This window comes from Crocodylus porosus, unplaced genomic scaffold, assembly GCF_001723895.1.
Source record: "Crocodylus porosus isolate Cpor-Errol unplaced genomic scaffold, CroPor_comp1, whole genome shotgun sequence".
In the NCBI taxonomy this organism is placed as follows: Eukaryota; Metazoa; Chordata; order Crocodylia; family Crocodylidae; genus Crocodylus; species Crocodylus porosus.
Window position 1 is genome coordinate 198,772,136 of NW_017728886.1, and position 16,944 is coordinate 198,789,079.

The 16,944-nt window shown below is 41.1% G+C and overlaps 1 protein-coding gene across 2 annotated transcripts in view; it reads left to right on the forward strand.

Moving 5' to 3' along the window:
* Positions 1 to 16,944, forward strand: part of SNTG1 (syntrophin gamma 1) — a 326,996-nt gene that overhangs the window by 123,827 nt on the left and 186,225 nt on the right. For both annotated transcript variants that reach the window (XM_019547916.1, XM_019547925.1), the window contains exons 8-10: positions 3,352 to 3,454; positions 4,990 to 5,072; positions 15,229 to 15,359. In XM_019547916.1, coding sequence (XP_019403461.1) covers positions 3,352 to 3,454; positions 4,990 to 5,072; positions 15,229 to 15,359 — 317 coding nt within the window. The remainder of the gene's footprint in view (positions 1 to 3,351; positions 3,455 to 4,989; positions 5,073 to 15,228; positions 15,360 to 16,944) is intronic.

The window sequence follows — 16,944 nt, forward strand, 5'->3', positions numbered from 1 at the left end:
AGTTCTCTGTCCCACCTTGTTTCCCTACTAAATGTAACAATATTAGCTTGGGTACATTTCCCTAAATATGGATCTTACTGATAACATAACATAGATTTTTTAGAAAGTTGGTGTCTTTTCTGGCCAACTGGCAGCGTAAGTGAAAGGTATCTTGGATGGCATCTCTATTCAAATGCTAAGGAACTACACCAGAGAAATATGAGGTGAAAGGTAAATGACTTTCAGGCAGAAGAAGGGAAGGAGATAGAAAAGCAAATACAGCCCAAGTGGAGTTGTAAAATAGCACTGGAGAACTAAGATCACTGAAGCTTAAATTAACCTAAAATGTCATTGTACAGTGACGGGGTAAACAATCTAAGCTAAAGCTAAAATGGGGCTCAAGCTTATAACACTTAGGCCATGAACAAACATTTGTTTCTACAGGCAATAATCTCTCTGAAACTTACCGGTAGGGAGATAACCTGGAAGTTAGAGCATAAATGTGTTCCAGCCCCCTGGCTTGAGAGCAACAGGGTGAGCTCTTCATTCAGGCTGCACTAGAGGGCTTTACCCTGCCCTCCTCCCTAACCTTAGGGGAGCCCATTACTTGATGGTCTGTCTGATCTCCTACCTGGGAAGAGTTCAGTCTGTCAATACACAGTTCCACTGTGCAGCTAGGGAAGTGGGGCTGGATGCAGCCTCTCTGAGTCTGGGTCCCAGCTCCCTGGCTTTTAAATTGCCACATGCTGTTCTGGGGGACAGCACATGTGGTATTTAAGGCTCATGGGACCAAGAAATGGAGTGGGAGTATGACAGTAAATCCCAAGGCCTGGGAAACAGGGCAGATATAGCTTCCCCATCCCTGTTTCCCAACTGTGAAGCTTTGCAATCCCTGCCCCTGCTGCCCAGCTGAGTGGCACAGGTGGGAGGGGAAGCCAGTGTGGGCTAGGACCCCAACTGTGCCACTTGGCTGAGCAGTGGAGGCAGCATCTAAAGCTGGGGTGGGAAATTATTTTAGCTGGAGAGTCACTTAAGGTTACTTAAGGAGTTTTGGTGAGTTGTCAAGGGGTGCAAGGGTAGACCTGCCCCCTGGTCAGCATCTTGAGACTACAGTACTCAACCCAAACCCCTGAATTTTGCCACCAAAAATCCCTCCCCTTGCCCCAGAAATACTCCTGGGAGGTGGTGTGGGGTGTGGTGATATCTTGAAATCAGAAAAAAAAAAAACAAACCATAGTGTATACTGAAAAATCAAATATCTACTATAACTTATTTTTTAAATAAAATTAAAATATTTTGCACTGATTTGTGTGTGTTTGCATAGTGTATCTAGAGGCAATTATAATAGCTCAAAATACAGTCTTAGTCTTGTATATTGCGTGCAGTGGAGGTAAGGGGGTGTATGTGTGGTGTGTGGTTGGGGAGTGGATGTGTGTGTGGTGGGTGGGATATGGGGGAAGGTGAGGAGTGGGTATGGAGAGGTTAGTATGGGGTATATTTTTGGCGTGGAGTGTCTTGGAGGCTGTGGGTATATGCATGAGTATGGTGGGGGTGTGGGAGTGTGTTTGGGGGTATGGTTGGGGGTGGGGTGTATGAGTGTGTGTGGAGGGGTTGGGGGGAGGCCTTTGGAGTTCCTGAAGTGTGCCAGTCCCTGGATCTGTATGTGGTGGCAGCAAGTGGGGCCAGCCCTGCCTGGATCCATAGCATGCAGCTTCCTGTGATCCCAACCCAGTCCCTGGCCACAGGTGGCAGCAGATGCAAGGCCAGGCCCACCTGGCCATGCAACATGCAGCTTCCATCCAAGGCCCTAGCTACACATGGTGGCAGCATGCAGGGCCAGCCCCACCCAGCCTAATAGCGCTTCCACCTGAGTTCCCATTCACACATGGTGGCAGGGTATGGGACCAGCCACACTCAGCCTCATAGCCACAGCTCATGTGCTCCCACCCCAGGCTGCACATGGTGGAAGTGAGCAGGGCCAGCCCCATCTAGCCCTGTAGTATGCTGTTCCTACACTACTGCCCAGTTCCCCAGCAACGTGTAGTGGCATCATGTGGGGCCAGCCTGACCCTGCCCCATAGCACTCAGCACCTGCAGTGTGCAGGACAAGCCCCAACTGCCCCTATAGCACATGGCTCCCTGTAATGCTGCTCCTTTCCCCTAGTAGGAGTCCCTGGCCCTGGCTCAATGGGGCCCTTACCTGAATTCCCACTCTCCAGGGAGGACGCAGGAACCAGCCATGGGGTAGCCAGACAAAAGCTCTGTCAAGCAGGGGATTCTTGTCTTTAACCCCCCTTGGCTTGGAGAAGGGGGTAGGTCAGGCCAGGCCAGGGTCAGGGGGTGGGTGGTTGGTTAGCAGGGACTTACCATCTAGCAGAGTGACAGCTCAGGGCCAGGGCCTACAGAGGACTTACAGAGGGGCCCCACAGGCTGGATGGAATTGTGTGGCAGACCAAATTCAGCCCCACAGGCCATATTTTGCCTGCCCCAATCTAAAGTTTAGAGGGCCAAGAACCAGGGCAGGGAACCTGGGAGGCTCTTCTCTTGGGTCTGGCATCCTCCCTGGTGCACCTGTCTCCCCCAGTGCACTCCTCCAGTTCAACCTGGAGGGGCACATGGGATAGGGGCACTTCTCCATCAGTAGGAGAAGCTCTGGGAGATCTCCAATCTCAGGTGCAGTTAATTGCAGTCCTTCAGGTTGACCCAGAGGAGTGCACCACCGGGGGGCTTTTCTTTCACAGTGGGAACCCTCCCAGGTTCCCCGCCCCCCAGGAGAATGGTTCTCCCGGCCCTGCCAGTCTGCTGATTGACAGGACAGGCAGCAAGGTCCCTACAGAGCTACCCAAGACCTTGGAGAACTAGAACTTTGTGGAAGAGCCATTTTTCTTCTGGGAGAAAGCCCTTGAATGGCTGTACACTCTTATTGTGCCAGGGGAAAGATTTTTCTCCTGGTACAAATGTAATGCCTCTCAGCCTGAGTTTGAGGGCACTACAAGCCTAGTTCTTCTGAGTGAGTGGAAGAGGAATTGGAGCCACAGTATAATGTTAGACTAAGGATAACTGCAGTTGAAGACAGACAGAACAATGGGCAGGTCATGGAAGCTGCCAACATAGAATCTCACTTTATTGTCTGGAGACATTTAAAAGACAGCCCTTCATACAAACATAGCTATTTTCAGATGTTGTTCACCTTTTTTATCAAGGATACTGGAGATAAGAATATGGCAAGATTCATGTTTTTCCATCATTTTTTTTCCTATAAGCCATTTTATAGATCATGGAGCAGATATGATCAATGTGATAAATTAGTAGTTTTTATTTAGATTTGTTACTTTATTTTTTTAATTTATGACATTTCTGTTCAATCCTTAGGTACAAGTTCTTCGCAATGCAGGAGAAGAAGTGACCCTAACAGTGTCCTTTCTGAAAAGATCACCTGCTTTTCTCAAATTGCCATTAAATGAAGACTGTGCATGTGAGCCTTTCTGGTTTTGCTAAAAGAACAATCCATTCAGTGTTCATGTGAATTTCTACTGTTACAGTTTCCAAACCTCCTGTACACTGACAGTGATTGACAGGCGCTTTTGCAGTCAGTATTGTGTCCTGAATATGAACTTTTCATAACACCATGTGCTTTATTAGTATTCATTGCAAGCTGAACAATGCTATCTTTACTTGAGAAACTGAATACCAGACCCTCTGCTGGAGTGAATCATCATTGGTTTGTTTAAAACCACAGTGCTACACCATTGTACACCAGGAGAGGCTCTAGTCCCACATATTTTTCAAGCAACATAAAACTAACATTGTGATTAGGAAGTATGTTCTTTCCAAATGTGAAAGTGGGTTTGAAGATAAACTTTTGAAGGCTTAACTTCTCAATTTATAGTTCAATCAGTGGGGTTAGTGGAAATGCCTCTTTAACTGAAGATGAATATACTCTGAGCTGATTAGTGTGTTGTTTAGTTCCAGAGAGTCTTAGTTCACTAGCCCCAGTGGGAACTTGAAAGAGATGTATAGAAGCAGCTGCCTTCCTATAATTATAATAAATTATAAGTGTTGGTGCATAATCAGTATATCCATGGATGTTTATATCTGTGTGCCTATGCCTTTAGTCATTCCTGCTTTCTGTCAGCTTCCCTTTTCTAAAAGAATAAACATAATTTTAATTTTAAATTATAACACAAATATTCATTTGAAAACCTATTTTATTTAATGTGGTTAATCTTTTGCACATGGTTTTGAAAGTAAGAGGAAATGACCTAGTATGAATTTAAGTAAACTTAGATCTAGTGTATAATTATGGGGGTGAGGTCCTTTACGTACTTCCTGGTATCATGTAAGTACATACACAGAAAGAAAATTTGGTCTAAAAATATTTTCATTTAAGAAAGTAAATATATGCTGTAAGAAATCCTTGCCTCCATTCATGACAGAAATCTACAGCTACTATAGTATTACTTCAGTATTGAACAATTAACACAAACTTGCATTCAGATAAATGTAGACAGTGTCCTTTATGCTATTCTCAATTCCTTTTAGTTCTTACACTTTCTACAATATTTTTTATATAAGTAGAACTGTTGAAATATTTTCATGGGGCAGGTGTCTCAGGTCCAGATTGGACCCTGCCCAGAAAAGAAAGACCAAATCTGTAGCTCTGGAATTACAGCAATGGCCTGTGGGCCAGGACTTGAACATGGCTTTCCTACAACCCTAACCAGAACCCTGATCTATACAATGGTTTGAGAGTCAAGAAAATCAGGGTGTGAATTGTGTACAGCTGATACGCGGAATATTACTGGGTTTACCTCAATTATTCACTAATTTAATTTTGAACGACGAATAGCTGGAAAGTCAAGGGCTGTTCTGTTGATATTTCAGAAATGGAAAAAAAGAAGCAAACTAGTCCTTGCAACATAACAGTACTTAGGAAAAATTTGTACATGAATGTAAATTCTAACAGCATGAATTAATGAACAACTTTATATGCATGAATACTTTTATTAGGTGTCCCTAGTGACCAAAGCAGTGGCACTTCCTCTCCCCTGTGTGACAGTGGTTTGCATCTCAATTACCATCCCAACAATACGGTAAGAGGTTAACTTTGTTTTATATGTTAATGATAACTAGGTATTAGTTAGTGAATTGAATGCAAGTGGTAAATATCTTTAAAGATATTAGTATAATGGAGTCATCTACATAACACTGGATTTGGTTGTTGATTGAAGGTTTCCACATACTTTTGTACATATCTGGAACATAGTTAATTTGTCCTTTAAAGATGCATCTTCTGTTGATAAATACAATGGAGTGTAGAGTTCCTGCCAAAGAAAGAACATGCTGTAAGTGTAATAGGGAGAAAACACACATTTTAACATTAGAAAGCATTTTTATTTATATAAGCAGGAGATACTTCTTACAAGGTATGTTTAAGAAGACTTTTAAAAGCAACCTGGATGCTGCTGCCAAATAATCTATGATTAGCGCTGAAAAGTGTTTCATCTAAAAAAATGTTTCTTCATCAAAACGTATATTGTTAAGAGAAAATAGTCATTTTAATACATTTTCTGGGTTCAGGAGAATTTAAAAGTCTTTTTTAAAGAAGTTTTGAAAATGTAAAAAAAATCCCATTTTAACTTTTTTACAATTCTGATTTTCATATAAAAACATCAGTCGTTCATTTTGAGTTTTAAATTAGTTCCTAGTCAAATGCCAAAAAGTTCAAATTTAAAACAAAATACATTGAAATGATCATAATAGTGTATTTCTATTAACTCCATCCACAATGGTTTTTAAAAAAAATTTTGATTCACAAAAACATTTCAGCCTTTCAAATTTTAAAATGTCCAGACATTTTCACAGAACGAGAAAATCTTTTTGCCTAGCTTTCTCTCTCATACAGTATATGCAAAAGAGGATATTTTCAAGATTAATTTTATATCTGTTTTAATATTCTCGCTCACAAATTCTGGCCTTGGAAAAATAATAAAAAATGATATTCATTTTTAACAACAACCAAAAAGGCAAGGTATCAAGATTTTTCCACAAAAGAAGGCAGCCTACAAAACTAATATTTCTCCAGCTCAGTTACCTGAAAACCTCTTTTTCCACCTTAAAACACCTCTGTGAAGCATGGAGTATGTGCCAGCCCCCATCTCTGCTCAAGTTATTTCCAGAACTGAAGCTTTGTCATTTCTTACAAACAAAACAAAACAAAAACCTCTTTCTGTTAAAATGTATTGATTTTATTTTTTTTTAAGGTAGAATATTTCATGGTACCTTTTTGCCTGTTGTTATGGTCTGTGTGTTTAAAATGTCATTAATTAGCATAAAGTTCTATTCAAAAGTGATAACAATAGCACACTGACATTTTAACATGAAAATCTGCAGATAAATATTCTGATTTTTGAGTCAGAAATACCTCTGGAGATTATGGTACACTTTCTTAGCAGTGTAAGAAAATGGCTTTTAGAAGAGGAACACAGTGTATTATTAGGGAAAAAATAGCTGTCACCTTACAGGTGATATTTAACAATTACATTATGGGTATCAAACAGTATTAAGTGAAAGTTCCTGCTTAGCATAGACAACTCTATGAATAATCCATTCTAAGTTGTGCAGCAAATAACAGTTATATATTAAATTGCTTTATATCTACAAGAAATTATCATTTGAACTGAAGAAACCACAGGTTTGCAGTCAGTTGCACTCTGGTTATAGTGGGATTCTGCTGAGACACAAGAATCTGCCTCTATGAGTCAGACTTCATTAGGTCTCAGTGCTTGTCAACATTAACTGATACAACCTTGGGGATTTTCCGCCACTGGTTTTTGAGACGACCCACTTATTTGTTGTTTAGAAGTTTGGATTGATTTTCAGTTGGTAAAAATACACATAAAACCTAACATTTCCTAGTGTTTATTTAATTATTAATTTAAAAGGTTGTTGTTTGGAGTTGAATTAAAATTATAATTAGGAGAATAACAGCTAATCATCTGAAAAAGAGACAGAAAAGATATTGGTGGCAAATCATAAACCAGGAGGTAAGAATAATTAATAATCCAATCAAACAATTGTTTGAAACCCCATGTTTGGCCCCAGTAAATGTTTCTTTATCCATTTATTTATTAAAACATAAGAGCATAAAATGTTCCATGTTGGGTCAGACCAGTGCTCCATCTAGCCTAGTATCCTGTCTCCATCAGTGGCAGGAGTGGAAGTGTTACCAGATTTGCCCATCACTTTGGGGTGTGCTCATTTATTAGGGATATGATCCTAGGGTCTCTGTAATTCTGTCAATGTGCTGCTTGTGTACTGGTGTTTCTACGTGGAGCTGTAGACCCTTCTGCAAGTCCTCACCCCCAATGGAGCTATCTTGCAGGACTCAGTTCAATGGGGCTGGGTTCCTCCAGCAACCAAATCAACCACACGTATACAAATACATACAGATTAACGTGACATGCCTGACCCAGCTGGGTTGATCAGCATAGACAGGCTGGCACCCTCATATGCCAGGAATCAGTCCATTAAGGTAACAACTAAATGCAATCAGACACAAGCACACAGGTAAACAGAATGCCTCTGAATCTGGCTGGGTGTCCAGCTGACACCCTCATGGGCCAGCATTCAGGTCATTAGGGCATGTCTGAGTCAAAATGGGTTAACCAGCCCATACAAGCTTGATCCCCTTATGTGTCTTTAAACTCAGCACGTCCCAATCTTTTGCCCCAACTGTCCTAGTAGTGATAGTCTTTTGATGAGCAGACCCCACAGTATTTCTGGGCTTCACAGGGATCTTGGCTTAGATAAAAGAAGCGTTGCTGGAGAGCAAGTGGAGAAGGGGAAGTAGAAAAGGAAAAATACACCTGGTTACCACTAGTTTGGTAATAAAAGTTATTTATTACTAAGTATATGAAATTTATAATGGTACTGGTAATAATAGACATGCAAGGGAAAACAATGAAAAACAATTAGAATATTATCCTAGTTTAATTGAGTATTTGGGAAAACCTAGCTCAAGCTTAACTAATACAATATAGGTTTAGAAAGCTATGCCTAGAGAGAAAAAGAGAAAGAGAGAGAGTGACAGCTGGGATCTGACCATTCCAATGCACTCGGGTTGTTTGCTGACAGGTAGAGTTCTTAGCATGATTGTCAAGGGTTAAACAGATGATGGAAAGAGGCGATCTGTTTCTTCCAGCTTCTCGAGATCAACGGCAGATGTTGTCAGAGAGATTTCTCCCTCTTGAAGCATACTGTTTGCTGCTTTTACAACCTTCTTATACCCCTAGTCTAGCCTCTTCAAAGCATTCTTTTAATTGTGTAAATAATTGTCTTTTCTAGTGACAAGGAGTTATGTGGTTTGAAACATGTCAAGCAACTGATTAATAACCAGGAAAAACATAAGGTTAAGGAGTAACCAGACACTTAGGAGCCAGCTTCAAATTCTTATGAATAGAACATATACTGGATGGGATACCACATTGTTTCTTCTCAGATGGCTTAGCTATGCTTACAGCATCGGGGTTTTGTATTTTTACCTGTTGTGAATAAGTTCCAGTTTAGCATGACTTCTAGATCTTACTTAAAGGGATTATTTGGAGTATTCATAAATGTTGTGGGGAGGACTTCCCCCAGTCATCCCAGGAAAAGTATTGCAGCATTTGTGGTCAGGGCTCTAATGGGCTGGAAGCTGTGATGAACTCTTAACCATTGTTCAAATGTTGCCCATACCCCCTCTGACTTGGTCTCTTGCCTAAGCATTCCCTAACCCAGTGACTGAGTTTTAGTCAATAAAGTTTAAATAGGCCTCCCATACTGGGACCAGGGAATATACGACCTGAGATGCCTATTAAACTTTTCTTCTGCTTAGTTCTGGTTAAATAAGGTGTGTGAGTGTCGGGGGTGGGGGAGATAGAAAAAGTCCTTTGTAAGTCTAGCAAGCTGGGAGCCTGGGCTCCCTCAGGAACACAGAGCAGATAGGTAGCAGAAGCTTTAGAAAAATAACATTGAACTGGATACCTCTAGAGTAGTCCATTTCTTATTCAGTACCCTTCTTGGCACCCACTATTTATTGGATTAGAGATCCCAGAGGAAACATGCCCAATCATTCTGTTCAATAGCCATTAATAGATCTATCCTTTATTCATTTACCCCATCCCTTTTTGAATGTGCCTAAGCTATCTTCTTCCACTATCGTCTACAGCAACAAATTCCACAAATTAACAATGCATTGCATAAAACTTGTTTTCCCTTGTTAGTTTTAAATTTGGCTCCCTATTATTTCAGGGACACCCCTTAGTTCTAGTATTCCATGACTTGGTGAATTGTGTTCATATAACTGAGGGTCCCTCTTCCTCCCTCTCCCTCCCACACAGTGCATTACCTTGCACTTGCCAACATCTGAAGTTCATCTGCTTTTTTTTTTGCTCACTTATTTAGCTTGGTGAGATTGTGCTGCAGTTCACCTCCACCACCTTGGGACTTATCTGCCCAGAATAATTTGCTTTAATCTGCAAATGTGAAGATTTCACTGAGCAGCCCCAATTCCGGGTCCTTGATGAAAATGTTAAATAAAATATGGTACTGGTACAGAACTTTTCACCTCCCTCCATTCTCAGATGTGATCATTTAGTCCCACCCTTTGCTTCCTAACTTTTAACCAGGTCTCCATCCACAAGAGAACACTCTCTCCAATCCTGTGGCAATGGAGTTTTTTAAGTCTTTCATGATGGGTCATGCTAAATGCTTTTTGAAAATCTAAATGTATTATATAAACTGAACCCCCCCTTGTTCACATGCTTGTTAACAGCCTCAAAAAACTCCAGCAGATTTTGGAGGCAGGCTTTCCTTTAAAAAAAAAAACTTTCAGGGATGGAAGTGAGACTCACTGGTCTGTAGTTTTCAGGATCTCCTTTGGAGCCCTTTTGAAGATGGACATTCATCATCCAGTCCTTTGGTACAGAGGCTGTTTGTAACTATAGATTACATATTATTGCCAACAGTTCTGCAATTTCCCCTTTGAGTTCCTTCAGAACTATCAGGTGAATACCATCCAGGCCTGGTGACGTATCAGTATTTAGTTTATCAACTTGTTCAATTAGTGAATATGATAAACAGTACTTTTTACCATCTTGTACCATCTATACTTTTCCCAGAGCCTGATAAAGGGACTTTGATCCCAAAAGCTTGCAGAAAAGGACAATTTTCTTGCGATTTCCCAGATGGTCTAATAAAAGATATAGTTTTGGAACCAAGAGTTCTAATTTTTTTGTATGTCAAATTAATTTGTCACACTTGCAGCAGACATTATATATAACATTAAATTATATATAATGTTGATCTAATCATGCCTATAAAGAAACTCTGGTTGCATATCTGTGTAATGAGCCAGCCAGAGGCTTTCACAGTATCATAAAGAAGTAGCGTTGGAAGGAACCTCCAGAAGTCTTCCTGCTTGAGGCAGGATCATCCCTTTTCAAACCATTATCCAGAACCCATGATCTAAACTGTACATAGCACTCTGAACCAACACAAACTTAAGACCCTAAACTGCCGCAGGTAAATCAGGGGAACCATGTTAGCCAGTGTTCTGTGTCTATGAAATGTTGTCTACACAGGCACTCCTGAGCATATATTGAGGGCCACACTGCCTGCTACAGTGGAAGACAATCCCCCCCCCACTTCCTCAGTCCATACAAACCCAACCATGAGGTAAAATTTCTTCCTGAACCCAGATATGGTGATCGGTCTGATGCTGAGGGTCAAGACCCTCTAGCTAGGAACCTCTGGCACATCCCAGTTAAAGTCCTAGGCCTTGTCTTTAGCCAACACCCAGTGCCTCTGAGGAAGGTTTAAAAGCACCCTGACACATGTAGCAGAAAGGGAGGTGTGGGGGCAACCAATAAAGCCAAGAAGCATTGGAAATACCCATAGTCGAACATAGGCGTATCTACACCTAGATCTTCCCCTACCAGTAGCTGTTCAACAGCTTTTTTAACACCTTCAGTAATGGAGAGTCTACAGTTTACCTAGGCAGTCCATTCCACTGCTTCGCTATTCTAACATTGCAGAAGTTTTTCCAGATATCCAATTTAAACTTCCTTTGCTGCAACTTTAAGCTATTGGTGAATGCCCTTCTCTCTGCAGCAAGAAAGAAAAAGTGATTTCTCTCTTCTTTCTGGCAGACCTTCAAGTGTTTGAACACTGCTTTCATGTCCCCTCTTAAGTTCCTTTTCCACAAGCTGAACATGCCTAGCTCCTTCAACCTCTCCTCATATGACTTGCCTTCCAAACCTCTGATCATCTTTGTTGCCCATCTCTGGACACTCTCTAACTTTGTTACATCCTTTTTAAAATGCAGCGCGCAGAACTACACACAGTACTCCAGATGAGGTCTACCCAGCGCCAAGTAGAGGCATTATCACCTCTTGTGTACTGCACCAAATGCTTTTATTGATGCATGCCAAAACTGCATTCACCTTTTCTGTGGCTGCATCACACTGCAGACTAGTACTGAATCTGTAATCTACCAAGTCTCCCAAGTTCTTTTCCATAGTGCTGCTATCTAGCCTGGATCAGCCATTTTATGGAATAAGTCTGCTGTGTCCCACTATGAAATGCTATTTGAGAGTGAAATAGTAACATTTTATTTTAAATATATATTTTACAACCCACTGTAGTTAACATTTTTTTATATTGGTTGATCAGATTGTGACTGCTGGTGGTATGTAATAACTTGTGAAAGATGAATTTTAAAAATCCAGTGTTTCAAAGAACAACCTAAGGTGCTACATTATATGTGTCATTCATTTGTGCCTATAAAATTGAGCTAGGATTTTTTTTATATTAGTTCAATCATGAAAAGTCTAGAATGTTGTGTTTCTGGACATACTAGATTTATATTATAAATAGAATTTTCTGTAGGCTTTCTGTTACTTTTACTTCTAATCTCACTAAGAAATGATGGAGGAAAAAACCATTAAAATGAGATTATTTCATATGGAAAGATTTCCCTTTTTATTATTTTAAATACAACTACTTGCCATATACAAACATAATACAATTAATTAATAATTTAATATCCATATATTTCTACCTGCTGTTCCATTTTCTTTCAATTACTAGATTCCTTCCTATCTAGGTCTTATAAAACTCTAAGGAATAGATTCACCTTTTAATTTTCCAGAGAGTGAGTTTTCTATATAAAAGCTCCAGAGTGCCAAAAATTTGAAAAGTCAAATTCCCTAGAGCAGCCTCGTTTCTATAAAAGTCTTTGTGGAGAAAAGATAGGTAAAACTAACCATTTTAGCAAAAGAATATGGATTTTATAACTGTAATTACACATTTAAAATGATGACTCTCCAGGAAAATGTCTCATAGAACTAATCCAAATGATCTAGTGAATCAATATAAAACGAACTCAACAAGCTTAGAAAACCATGTTACAATGCAACCAATGACTGAAGCCTAAGTGTTCTGGCTGATCTTGATTGGCATTGATTAGGAATCCATATTTCAAATATAATTTTACCATAGGAAAATCATTTGTTTTAAAGCAGGAAAGTAAGATTTCATTCAGAGTTGTAAACCCAAATCATCAACTGCAGGAGAGCTCTCTTTGGCATTAGCCAATGCTTTTTCAATCCAGGGCTCATCCTAGGAGTACCTTGAGGTTGTTCTAAATTTCTTTCTGATTGAAGCCCAGTGGGATAAATTTTACAGGGTGAAAATGACTTAAGTGCAGCTCTTGCTGAGTATGATCCAAAACATTGGGTCTCGTACCCCCTAGCATAGGGGCAATAAGAAAACAAATTCTAGCTAGTTAAACATGCTTTCCTCATCTCACTTGTACACAATGGGGTTTCTTAACCAACTGCTTAATAAATTATTTGGGCCCCTTTTTGCCTATCTGGCAAACATCATCTACTCCTCAATATAAGACTTCTAATCAAGGATAGGTTCATAACATCTGAATTTATTATTCCCATTGAAGGACAAAGATATGATAAAAACAATTCAATGGCAAGTGTTGCTGATCTAGGCTCATTTTGGCTAAGTACAGACAGGAAAAAAGCCTGAGAAAGAATTGATCCAACCTTTGTGGGTTTCTTAAAGCTACAAAGATTTAATCAAGAGTAAATGTAATTCACATTTGTCCTTTGCTGGGGGAGTAAGGGTGGGGAGGGAAGCAAATGCCTGCTCTTGCCAGTCCAGAAGGTAGCTCCCACACATCTCCCACCCTTCTGGACATCGCCAAAGGCAGCCAAGTCCAGCTGAGCAGAGCCATCCATGACTGGCTATCAGACAAACAGCCCTAACCCCCTGCTGTAACTGCAGACCCTCCCTGTGCCAAACCCAAGGTTTCCAGAACTGGTGGCTGGGGGCAGGGAAGGGAGAACAGAGACCCTGGCCCAGCCCGCCTAGCTAGGATCTGCACAGAGGGACCCTCACAGTCAAGGTACTTCCCCCCACAGGCCCACCCTCACACCAGACCTGGCATCTCAGCTGTGGGAGCAGGGGGGAACAGAGCCCCTAGCCCTGCCTCCCCTCCCAACTGGGGTCTGCACAGTGTGGGGGACCCTCTGCAGGAGGAGGTTTTCCCTTTACACCCTGGCTTTCAACCCCTCAGCCTGGCTGGGCAATCACTCCAGCCCTGCATCAGATCCAGCCTCTCAGCCACAGGAGGCAGGATCAGGGTATGAACCGAAAGGAGAAAGCTGAGGGGGAAGATGGCAGGGATCTATAAAATCATGAAGGGTGTGGACTGAGTGAACAGGAAACTGTTGTTAATCAAGTAACAGAATACTAGAACCAGGGGGCACCCCTGAAATTAGTAGGTGACAGGTTTAAAACTAACAAGAGAAAGTACTTTTTTATGCAATGTGTGGTTAACTTGTAGAATTCCTTGCTGCAGATGGTGGTAGAGGTAGATAGTATAGCCAGGTTCAAAAAGGGATGGGATACATGGAGGATAGATCTGTTAATGGCTATGGAGCATAATGGTTGGAAATGTTTCCTCTGGCATATCTAATCCAATACATGGTGGATGCCAGGAATAGCAGATGGATCATTCTAGAGATATCCAGTTCAATGCTCTTTCTCTCTTAACCATCCACTCCTGTCACTGTTGGAGACAGAATACTGGGCAAGATAGAGCATTGGTTTGACCTATTATGTACTTCTTATGGTCTTATATTCTGGGTAAAATTTAAAAATATTGTGTGATCAAGTGATATGCTATTAGTTAATAGCTGTTAGGTATAGTTAATATTGTATAAATGTTTCCAGGTGAATGGTGTAATCCTAGTCCCCCTGAAGTCAATGGCATTTCTTTTTATGGGTATGGGATTTCACCTGTTGTCTCATCTTAAGTGAATATTTTTTCTTAAAGCAATTAGTGGAGCTTTCTTAATGAAAGTGGGAAAGAATATACTTCCCCCTCTACTAGCTTAAATAAATTATTAGTAGTTATTCCAGTAATGAGAGTGTATCCTTTCATGCTAGACCCTGCACAAGCTTCTAATAAGAAAACATGTTGTCCAGAAGGATTTTTCATTATTTCTCAAATATCGTCTTAGAAGGACTGAGAGTAGAAACTTGGAATTCGACCGAGAACATGCTGTTACAGAGGACTGCCTCAGAGTGCTTTAGTGAGATAAATTGTCTTATATTGTATAGGCCAAGGGATGATGTATTAGAAAGCTTTTATTTGGTTTATCTGTATAAACAAGGAAGGTAGTGACTCACTAAAGAAGAAGACACTAATACTTAGCACTGAAGCAATTACAAGTTAAATGTCATAATTTCAAAATATTTATGGAGAGCCCCATGAAAAAGCTCCAAGTGTGGCATTGAAAATATATTCATCATTCTAAAATATTCTACTGTATCCCTGACTTTTTATTGTAATAACGTGATTCATTTTGAAGAATCTCCACACACCCTCCCTGCCGCCCCGGTTTGTAATATGCAGTTGAGTTAACAATTATAGAGAATTGATTGTCGTGTTCGCAGTGGTTTACACTTCCTTCGAGCATATTTGAAGCAAGTAAATTAGCTTTTGTTTTCACTCAAAGGTGCAAAAGAGAAGCTTAGAATTGTCAGTACCAGCTACAAACTGACAATAGAATTTCAGGGAAGATTATTTAATACTGAATTGTGCAACAAATACTTCAAGGAAGTCTGTCTGTCTGTCATGCTTATGATACAGGCTAATCACTCAGACATGTTTGAAATCTCTTTCAGGATACATTATCATGTTCATCATGGCCAACATCCCCAGGACTTAGGTGGGAGAAGAGGTGGTGTGATCTCCGATTAATTCCACTACTTCATTCCCGTTTTTCTCAGTACCTACCAGGATCAGATCTGAGCAGGTAAATAAGTTTCATTGGCCTGGAATATGCTCAGTCTCTGGACAGACATGGTTTTATTGATTGTTAGTAGATACGGGGTTTAGATGAACAAGTAATATACATCTTTTTATAGTCACAGACCATAAAGTTGTTATACTACAAGATCCTGTGATTACATGCCAGTATTTATTTTAATGGTTCCATGATTACCCCACTGTTTTCAAGCTAACATGTGTACACGATAGCAATAAATGTCTATGATGCACTCCTCTACCTTGACAATCAATCATTAAGAAAAGTTTGTTCTGAAGCGCATAGTAATCTAGATCCTGATGCCATCTGTAACAGAACTGTTACTATATAGAATTAATAACTACCAGTTATTTCTGACACACATTTTCCTCTCTCTCTCTCTCTCTCTTTTTTATATATATATATATATATATACACACACACATATATATGTGTGTATATATGTATGTATATATATACACACACATGCGCGCGCGCACCACTTGCTTCGAGCATATTTGAAGCAAGTAAATTAGGTTTTGTTTTCACTCAAAAGTGAAAAAGAGGCTCCTGGAGCCTAACTAAGACTGTTTTGCTGTTGGCGGGCCCTTTTAAACTACGTGCATGTGCAGTGGGCCCACCATCGAGGAAGCTGCTCTCAGGCTAGGGGGGCCCTGCCTGGGATTTGGGGGGCCCTACCCACTGGAGAGGGACTGGTAAGTACCCTTCCCCTACCTCTCTCTCTTCCTGGGGGACTGGGCCAAGTAGGGGCCTGGGCAGGGCAAGGGAGACCCCTGCCTTCCATCAGTGCTGACCTTATAAAGGAACACCATGAGAGGTTGGATACCTTCAAGTCAGTTGGCCCTGACAATCTACACCCCAGAGTACTCAACAAACTGGTGAGCATCATAGCCCAGCCTCTGGCACAGATCTTTGAGACCTCCTGGTGCTTTGGTGTAGTGCTTGAAGATTGGAAGGCCAGTGTGGTGCCTATCTTCAAGAAAGGGAGGAAAGTGGATCTGGCAAACTACAGGACCATCAACCTGACTCCTTTCCTGGGGAAGATCTTAGAAAAGTTTATTAAAGAGGCCATCCTTCATGGACTGGCTGACGCCAACATCCTGACGGAGAGCCAACACGGGTTTGTTGCAGGTAGGCCTTGCTTGACCAATATCATTTCTTTCTACAGCCAGGTGACCTATCACCTGGACAAGGGAGAAGAGATTGATGTCATATATCTTGACTTCAAAAAACCCTTCAATCTGGTATCCCATGATCACCGCTTGGCAAAACTGGGCAGTTGTGGCCTTGGGTCCACCACGATCCACTCGCTTGGAAATTGGCTCCGTGGTCAGACCCAGAGAGTAGTAATTGACGGAAGTCAATCGTCATGGTGCCCTGTAACAAGTGGGGTCACCCAAGGCTCTGTCCTTGGACCTATATTACTCAACATCTTCATTAATGATGTGGACATTGGAGTCAGAAGTGGACTGGCCAAGTTCGCTGATGATACCAAACTTTGGGGCAAAGGATCCACGCCAGAAGATAGGTGGGTGATCCAGGCTGACCTGGACAAGCTCAGCAAATGGGCAGA